The following is a 10662-nucleotide window of genomic DNA, read 5'->3' on the forward strand; positions in this document are numbered from 1 at the left end:
TGAGGTCTCGGAACGGATTAAATCACTTTTACATTCATTCCTATTGGGAAAATCAGTTCGAACGTACGAGCAAATGGACCTACGAGCAATTTTCAAGAACGAATTCTGGTTTGGTTTTAACCATCATTAGCAGAACATGTTTTAAAACCTAAAACATTATGAGAACGTTCCATAAAAAATTTTGTTTAACATTCAGACAACTTTTCAGGAACGTTAGGGAAAGTTGTGGGCACATTCCCTGTTGGCTGGGGAGAGGGGTGTGTTTTCTGGGTGGGAGGGGCTTCCTCTCTACCCTGTCAACTACAGACACCTGAGTCTTAGGTATACACCTTCAACACCTGTCTCAGTTTCTGGTATTATTATTATTAATGTTATTATTAGGGGTTGTATTTTCTATAATTATTATGGGTTTAATCATAATCTCTTCACATTTTAATACACCACTGATTCACTCTTCACTTCACACTGCGGTATTTCGGAAAGTTCTTTCCTGTAAGACAACAGAATACGTCTGAATCTGAGACCGTCTCACTCCTGTGGAGACTAAAATCACTTATGCATTTAACCTCATGATCATTTTAACACATATTTCATGTAGATCTTTACCTCTTGAACTCTCTCTGTGCTGTGATCTGTAACTGTTATATAAGCGTAGGTCAGACCTTCAGCTTTTTCAGGAACTAAACACACAAATCACAGGAAATTGTATAAAACAGGACAAATATAAAGATGAAACCACACACGTGAACAGAAAGACGTGTTACTCGCCTTGATGCTTTTTCTTTTTCAGCCAAATCCACACAGATACAGATATTATTAATAACACAAACACTCCAGCAGATATCAGGGCAGGAAGATGAGAATGAGAACGACCAGATTGTCCTGTAAACAATACGATATGTTCATCAATGATTTCTGTAAATGATACAGGGACTATGTGTAATATGAGACTGGGGCTGGGAGACGTCACATAAATATACACCATAATACATGAAGGCAGATACAAATCTCAATATTTAGTGTTTTTAACAAACTGCTTTCTGTAAAAAAGTAAAGAAATTTCCTCAAAATATCTCAGAAAAGTGTAGTATTTCATCATTTAATCACAATAGTGATATTTTCTCGTCCCTCAGCTTCACATAAAACACTGAATAAACACCAGTTATTGCAGTTTTCTCCTCTGATTCATGAGAAACCTGTAACATGATGCTGATACGTCATTAATATTCCACTGTGTTTTTAATGATGAGTTTTGACTCTCTGATGTACCTGAGTTGTGAACACAGAGCTGTGTGATGCTGAGAGAAGTAGTTTTATTGCTGACAGGGTTTGCAGACACACAGATATACGTGTTCTTCTCATGGTGTTGTATTTGAAGTGTGAGATTGAGGGGAACACTGAGATCTGTGTTATTGGTGATGGAGATTCTCTCATTCTCTCTGTACCAGGATAATTTCACATCTTCTCCATTCTTCACAGAGCACGAGAGGGAACACGACTCTGTGGAGAGCAGACTTCTATTTCCTCTTAGATTTATTACTGGAGTTGATACTGGAGCTAAAAAACACAAACACACATTTAATGTTCATCAAATACTTCATAAGTCCAAAGTAAAAAGCTGATTATTAAAACAGAGTGTTTATCTAATCTAAAGATTAGATAAACTGGAAAACAAGGCTTCATTTTACAGTCGACTCATCAGAGAGATAAATGTTTCATACTGTCCACAGCCCAATATTTCCACTGTGGCAGCTTGACTAAGACTATTGACCCAGTGGAGCTCCTGAGAAACAGTTGTGGAGGAAACAGGGTGTTGAGGTGCACATTAATTTCTGACTGTTACAAACCACTGACACTGGAGACTCCTTCCATTAATCCTAATTTATCACCTCCTTACAGATCAGTGATTACACACACATTTAATGAGTTTCTGTACAGCTGTACACGTCCACATGAATAAATAATAGAGATGATGATGTTTTATTATAAGTGCATGAACATAAACTGCAGCTTCACTGCTGTCAGCACTGCAATTTAATATCACTGGTGTACAATTCAGCTCTGATTGCTCTTTTTATGTTCATGAAGTATTGAGACTGAACATGGACATGAAGGAGATATGAAACAGTTTTACTCACCATAAACACTGACTGTGAAAGTCCTAGATGAGAGATCTTCAGTGATGACGTGTAATAAATAAACTCCAGAATGGTTCCTGCTGATGTTCCTGATGGTTAAAGCTCCACTGGTTCTGTCCAGCTGCAGTCTCTCTTTAAATCTCTCACTGATTTCTGTAACAGTTTCTCCTTTAAACATCTGACTGATCAATATCTTTTCTTCTGCTTTCTCAGGTCCATAAAACCACTGAATCTGAGCATCAGTCTGAATTCCAGTAATCCCAGTATGGAGAGTTATAGTGGTTCCTTCCACTTCCTGCAGTGTGACCATCTCATCTCCAGCTGCACTCAGTAAACCTGCATCACAGCTTCAGCTTCAACATTTCACTCACCAACATTTATTCACTTTATTCATAATTAATATCAATTTTAAAAGAAAGACAGAAACTTACAGCAAAAAAGGATAAAAAGAATCCTGGAAGTCCTGAGACTCCTGAATCCTGTTACAATGTTCACCACCATAGCTTCAGCTGAAAAACATCAGAGTAACTGAAGAACTTTCAAAATCCTCCTGTTGTGTTAAATCTGACTGATTTATAAGTTTCCTTTTTAAAAAAGTGCAGTAAATTCCATGTGTTTGTCACGAGGTTCATCACTTTGTTCACACATGGCATTTGAAAACACAAAACAAATGTGAATTTTTTTTTTTTTTTTATAAAAATTCATGTGTTCCTGGTCAAAAATGACCCGCCATTGGAAATTAATTGGTATGACTTCAGTGTGTAAAACTAAAAAGAATCATATGCCCCTTTTTGGCTTCCATGGCAACACCCACAGAAACTTTAACCATATAATTTTACCCTAATTTTTATCTAATACAACATTTGGTGATAATATATGTGCTGTCGTGGATTTATAATAGAATAAAACCTGTCAAAAGTGAGCAGGAAATAATCTGAAATAAACACAGCAGGAGGATCAAATCAACATCCTACAATTAGAAGCAGCTCATTCTGAGTTTTCTCACATGTAAAGCATCAGCTTCAGTCTGTACCCTTCAACCAACCACATGAAAATCTCAGTGGTCGATTAAAACCACAAACCTTGTAGTTAAGTTAAAGTAGAGACACTCCGTCAAATATGACTCCAGTAAAAGAGTCCCTTTAAACTTTTACTTGAGTAAAAGTACAAAAAGTTTTTGACTTACAATGTACTAATACACTATATTGGGTCACCTGGTCATAAATCTGATGTGATTTTTATTCATTGCTTTTTTTTACATTGTTATTGTTAAGACGTTTTTCACACTGTTTCACACACACTCCTTTGTCTGTTCAGTGTCTATAGAATATTTACGATGTTAGTCCGTAAGGTAGGGAAACAGGGAGTCTTATCTGGGCTCACACATCTCCGGCTAGTATATCCTCTTGTCTAAACAGGAAACAAGTTTAGGACAGCGTTTTCTCTGTATGTGTATATATACGTTCTGCTTCCTGCAATAAACAGAAGAAGAGGAACATGCATTCAGTGTGCTGTGTATTTCTTCTTCCCTGATATCAGAAAGGCACCATGGGCATCGCAGGTCGTATGGAAAACCTCTCCAAGAATTAAGTTTCGTTTGGGCATGATAAAAATCTAAACACACATTTAGTCCAAATTTGCTCTTATATTTCCCTTACCTTCTGGGAAGATGTTCCACTAGATTTGTGAGCTTATGGATATTTGTGTTCAGACACAAGTGTGTTATGAAATGCAGGTACTGATGTGGGTGAGGAGACCTGGGGTGCAGTCAGCATTCACATTTATCCCAAAAAGTGTTTAGTAGGGATGAGATCAGAACTCTATAGCAGGAACCTCAAGATCTTCCTCTCCAAAGCATATAAACCAGATCTTAAAGGAGCTCACTTTGTGCACAGGAGCATTGCCATGCTGGAGCAGATTTGAGTTTCAAAGTTCAAGTGAACGCAAAATTATATTATAGTGCACACGTGACAAACTCAAGGCCCGTGAGCCACATCTGGCCCGATGTCCAATTAAATCCGGCCCGTGAGATGATTTTATAAAGATCTATTATTATTGTTATTAATGTTACAGCGATATGAAGCGCTGATAACACAAACTACAGATCCCATAATGCAGCGCTTCAGCTGCCTCACCGAACACTAGACTACCTGAGAACATTCCTAAAGCAAAAATCACAAAGTGAAGCTGGTGTGAAAACAGAGGAGAAATCAGAGGCACATCAGCCGGTTATTTACTGAGGGAGAGTTTCTGAAGAGCTTAATGATCATATTTATAACTTGTATAATTTTGACAGTATAAATTATTATGGAGAGCAAAATATTTTAAAGTTATTTAAAGTTTAAGTTTATTTATTCTGGAATAATATTTGTCTTTTTATTCATATTTATGTTTAAAAACATTTCGTTTTAGTGTGTTCAATAAATGTTTGTCCTGTTCGGCCCACGACCTCAAGTGTGCTTTGAGTTTTGGCCCCTATTATAGTGCATCTAAAGACGTCCTGTACAATCGAGTGCCTCCAGGTTTGAGGGAAAGAACCACATATAGCAGGAAAGGTCATATGATACTTTTGGCAATATAATGTGTGTGTGTGTGTGTGTATATATATATATATATATATGTTTGTGTGTGTGTGTGTGTGTGTGAGAGAGAGAGAGAACCATGGATTTATGTTTGTCCACCAGTGACACATTGTATTTTGTCCACAGTGATTTTGTATTATTACTGGTTTGTTTATTTATTTCTTTAACCTGTTCAGACCATAATTTTCATACTGAACAACACCAATTTCACTAGAAAACAACTACGACAGTAGGAATACTGAACAACAACACAAACATGTCCATGTTCCCCGTTTATATTGTATAACAAAATAAGAGTTTAGAAAAATAAAGAAATTAATAACACTCACAACTCCAGTACAGTTTGTACTCAATCCACAAGAGCTGGAATCCTCAATCTGTGGTCAGTACACTGTATAATACCACACAAAAATAAACCACAAACATTCAATATTTATTTAAAAGAAAAGAAAATACACAACACTGCTACACACTATTTCTTTCCTTTATAAAAAAAAATAATAATAACTTTATACCTTTATTCTTTTCCTTTTTTTTGTTTTGCTTTTTTTTTTTTTTTCTTCATGTGTAACTGGACGTTTCTGTCACCAAAACAAATTCCTTGTAAGTGCAAACATACTTGGCAATAAAACTCTGAATCAGATTCGGATTATTATCGAGGAACCTACAGAAAAAAACTTTCTTTTCGGCTTCTCCCGTTAGGGGGCGCCACAGCGGATCCTCCGCACGTTTTTGATTTGGCACATGTTTTACGCTGGATGCCCTTCCTAACGCAACCCTCCCCAATTTATCAAACCCGGGTCGCATCGGTGAGAGCGCTGCATCTTAACCACTAGACCACCAAGGGACCTTTATCGAGGAACCTACAGAAAGAAGAGGAAAAGAGAAACTCACCTCATGGCGCCGCATCATTTCACCATACACCTGTACATTTCTGCTCCAACCGAGAAGTTCCTTTAACAAATAAACACGTTTATTTTACACTTACACTTCATGTAAGAAGAAAACATTAAGAATACATGAAAAATATTCCGCGGATAGGTTATGATTACCACTAGACACAACTTTCACACAACTGGAAACCTGAGGCGTCTTTTCCAGGGGGGAAAAAGAAAGAGCGCACCGGAACCACCACCACGCATGCGCACACACACACTCCTCCCAGACTGATTCTCTCCTCTTTTTTCCCCCATTTAAATAACAACATCCCCAAAATACCTAAGGAGAAAATATTTTATAAGTATGCAAAAAAAAAAAAAAAAGGTTGTATGAAGGTTTTACCACGCGACTACAATGTTTGATTTTTATTATGCACAAACAAAACTTAATACTTGGAGAGGTTTTCCATGTGATCTAAGAAGCTTCTGGTGTCTTCTCTGATTAGAGTAGAATCACACAGCATGGCACTTATGTTCTTCTTCAGTTTAATGCAGATAACAGACACGTATATACACACACACTGGAGAATACCTGAGGAAAAATGTTCCTGAGTAAGAAAACATAATAACCGGAGATGTGCGAGTCCAGATAAAGACTTTTTGTATACCTCACATTTACACATCATAAAGATCCAATGTTCTACATTAATGGATCTGTTTGTTCTCTCTACCACTCCAGCTGACTGTGGGTGAGAGGGAATATTCAAATACAATTAATTGCTAAGCTTTTAGACACAAGTTGTGTTACTTTAGAAAGAAAAGATGTGCCGTTATCGCTTTCAATCACACTAGGAATACCAAACCTAGAGATGATCTCTTTCGTTAATATTTAGAAACCTGTTTTATTATTCTCTGTAGCGCAGTGTTGCAAGTCACAACTCCTGAGACCTGGCATTAGATGTAGCAAAATCAATCACATTCAGACCTCCTTGATTATATGAATTACATAAATTATTTTTATTTAAATAGTGAGGCTTGTTTTTCCATATGAAATTAAATAGAGTTGAATCAGTTTTTTTAAGAAAAGATTTTGGTACATCTAATACTTTAGCAGGATAGACTAAACGAGACAACCCCTCGCTTTTAGACAAAAGAATCCTGCCTTTGGGTGATAAATCCCTCATGAGCCACATATTTCAAATTTCAATATTTACAAATTTCTTTTTCCATTTTTAGCATAAGGGGTTGGAAATTAGATTGTACTCTGTTTAAATGATCTTCGCAAATATTGATACCAAGATAAGTTACTTCCTCTCTAATCGGAATACCTTCAAATTGGGTAAAAGGAATGCCATCATCTTTAAGTGGAAAAAGAGTAAATTTTTTTATGTTTAAACATAAACCCGACACTTCAGAAAAAAGATTAAGGCACTCTTTTTTTAGCCTGTGATATATCTTTCAAAAAAATAGCTGTATCATCAGCAAGCTGACAACATTTAATTTCTCTGTCCCTAATACTGATGCCTTGAAAGGAATTATTATGCAAATGTAACGCCATCGTTTGCATAACTAACAGAAATAAAAAGGGTGCCGCTGGGTCTCCTTGTTTTATGCCCCGAGAAATACTAAATCGATGAGTCGTTTCCCACGGGAGTTTAACTGAACTGTTACAGTCATTGTATAAAGTTTGTATTGCCCTTTTAAAGTATTGACCAAAACCAAAAAAATCGAATAGATCAAATAAAAAATTATGTTTTACAGTATCAAAGGCTTTATATATATCTATAAATAAAATGTAGCTGTCATCATTTATATAATCCTTATAATCAATTAAATCTAAGATTAATCTAATATTATTGCTAATATGTCGGCCTTGCATAAAGCCTGATTGACTATCATCTATGATTGTATCTAAACACAATTTTAATCTTTGAGCAAAAATGTGGGCAAACAATTTTGCATCATTATTAATTAATGTTATAGGTCTCCAATTGTCAAGAAGCAAACAATCCTTATTAGGTTTAGGTAACAATGTAATTAGGCCTTGACACATAGATGGGGGAGCTTACAGGCTTCTATAGCTTCCTTAAAAACCAATAACAAAAATTCAGAGATATAATCTTGGAATATTTTATAAAATTCACCTGTTAACCATCATTCCCGGGGGATTTATTGTCTTTTAACTTACTAAAATTCTTTTTTAATTCTTCTAAGGATATATCTTGATCACAAACTTCTTTCTGGGTTTCGTCAATACCTTGTGCAACATTTTTAATATGAGAAAGAAAATAAATATGAAATATGGCTACTTTGTTCAGAATATAAATTTTTTATAGAAATCTTCCACAAAATCAGAAATTGTTTTAGGATCTTCGGATATCTGCTCATTAATCTTAAGTTTATATATATTATTAACACTAATATTTCTTTTTTCTAAATTATGAAAATATTTGGTATTCCTTTCACCATGTTCTATCCATTTCCGTCTAGAACGAATGAAGGCCCCCAATGCCAGATTTTGATAGATATTATCCAATTCAGATTGTAATTCAATTAACATATTAATATCAGCTTGTGTTTGCTCATCCTTTTCATAAATAAGAATAATTTCCTTAAGTATTCTGTCTTGTCTCATTCTTTTTTCCTTAGATAATTCTTTTCCCCTTTTAATTGCCATATTTCGGAATAATAAACGCAACAACACAGTGATTCACGTTTATTATTATATTAATAAAATACCAGTTTTTATGCTCGTATTATTTTATTTTGTTGTATTTATCCACCACACCTTAAAGACCGTGAAAATATCATCTGACGTTAAACCGGTCCGTGGATGTAGAAAAGTTTGGGGACCACTGATCTAACGTGTTCCCCTGAATTTCCTCTGATTCACCTGCGGCATGGCCTTTAACCTTCACTATGGCCACTTTTGAGTTGAACAGCATTTAAAAGTTCATCTATGAGATTAAAATGTGCTATGGGCTTTCCATCAGCTGTTTTAAAGTCTCTTTGCTTCCATGTTTCAACAAAATCATGCACTACACCATAAGCAGACTTAGAATCAGTGTATATAGTCACTACTTTACCATCAGACATCTGACATGCTCTTGTAAGTGCCACCAACTCTGCAGCTGTGTGCAGATGTGTATGGTAATGATTTAGCTTTAACTATTTCATCAGGTAATCTTACAACCGCATATCCACATAAATACACATCATTAGAAGGTTCTGAACATGAACATCTACATATAGGCAATCCCCCTCTTCCAGGGCCGTATCTAAAAGATCAGACCTACCAGAGGTCTTTAGTTCAATGTGTTTAAGGCAATCATGCAGCCAAGAAATCTTTAGATATACACACACATAGGATTGAGGAATCATAGGATTGAGGAATGATTTCTACCTTTGACGGATTCCACATGAAGTGTGTGTGATTGTGAACAGGTAAGGTCAATCAGTAGTTCTGTAAATGTGTATGTGGAGATAAATCAGTTTAGAGGTTTGTACATATTTTCTCTAGAAATAATAAACAGCACTGACGGTGTGGAACTGGTGATGATGGGACAGGATTATTTCTCTTCATCAGGATTAATAGAAAATTTTAAAATATCTTGTTGTGAGGACACTTGTGTAGTTTCCTGTTGGTGTGTGGAAAGATAAATAATTTGATAGATACTTTATATTTCTGATGAAACTCTGGGACAGAAGGAATTGTAACGACGGGGCTGATTTATCAAAAAAACGAATTTTCTAGTTTGTTTGCGGTAATTCTGTGGTTTGTGTTAGTTTTGTTAATGTATGTTGTCTTGTGTAGCTCCTGGTTCCTGGGGACACTGATTCATATGATGTGTTCTGTACTGTAGATAATTCACTGATAATAAAAGCCTACTTGGGCTGGTGCTGGTTTCACCGGTTTAAGGCCAGTGTTCGATCACATTCCCAGAGAGCAAAATATTTTGGACCTTGAGGGAAGTGGTAGCACAGTAGTTACTTCTGATCAGCAGGTAGTGAATTCAAATACCACCACCACTAAGATGCCACTGTTGGGCCCCTGAGAAAGGCCCTTAAACCTCAGCTGCTCAGTTGTATACAGTGGTGTAAAAAAGTGTTTGATTTCTTATTTGTTTGTATGTTTGTCACACTGTAATGTCTCAGATCATCAAACTAATTTAAATATTAGTAAAAGTGAACACAACATGCAGTTTTTAAATGTTTTTTATTTTTGAGGGAAAAAAAAATCCAAACTACATGTTCCTGTGTGAAAAAGTGTTTGCCCCCTAAACCTTATAACTTTTTGGGCCGCCCTCAGCAGCACCAACTGCAATCAAGCGTTTGTGAAAACTTGCACTGAGTCTGTTTCAGCGCTGTGGAGGAATTGAACTCCACTCATCAGAATCAGAATCAATATCATGGTTTATTGTGTTGACACACACAAGGAATTTGGTTCCAGCTGTTTGTGACTCTCAAAAGTACAGACATAAATATCTATACAGAATTGTTGTAATTCAGCTACATTGGAGGGTTTTCCAGCATGAAACGCCTTTTTAAAATCACGTCACAGCATCTCAATAGGATTCAGGTCAGGACTTTGACTAGGCCGCTCCAAAGTCTCCATTTAATTTTTTATTCAGCCATTCATAGGTGGACTTGCTGGTGTGTTTTGGATCATTGTCCTGCTGCAGAACCCAAGTTCGCTTCAGCTTGATATCACGAACAGATTCAGGATTTTTTTGGTAAACTGCAGAATTCATGGTTCCATTTATCACAGCAAGTCTTCCAGGTCCTGAAGCAGCAAAACATCCCCAGACCATCACACTACCACCACCATATTTCACTGTTGGTATGATGTTCTTTTTTCTGAAATGCGTTGTTACTTTTTTGTTCCAAAAAGTTAAACTTTTGTCCTGTCAGTCCACAGAGTATTTTCCCAAAAGTCTTGGGGATCATCAAGATGTTTTCTGGAAAAACTGAGACGCGTCTTTATGTTCTTTTTGCTCAACAGCGGTTTTGGTTTTGGAGCTCTGTCATGCAGACCATTTTTACAGAGTTTCTTTCTTATGGTGG

General features: G+C 36.2%; 1 protein-coding gene across 1 annotated transcript; it reads right to left on the reverse strand.

Moving 5' to 3' along the window:
• Positions 1-595: 595 nt before the first annotated feature.
• On the reverse strand, positions 596-2487 carry LOC310721035 (CD48 antigen-like; the record flags this gene model as incomplete). The annotated part of the gene is made up of 3 exons (XM_083532237.1): positions 596-882; positions 1270-1557; positions 2139-2487. Coding segments are annotated over 3 exons (759 nt in total), but the record flags the coding sequence as incomplete, so codon positions are not given.
• Between the last annotated feature and the right edge of the window lie 8175 nt (positions 2488-10662).

Source organism: Silurus aristotelis (genome assembly GCF_946808225.1).
Source record: "Silurus aristotelis genome assembly, chromosome: 27".
Taxonomy (NCBI): Eukaryota; Metazoa; Chordata; class Actinopteri; order Siluriformes; family Siluridae; genus Silurus; species Silurus aristotelis.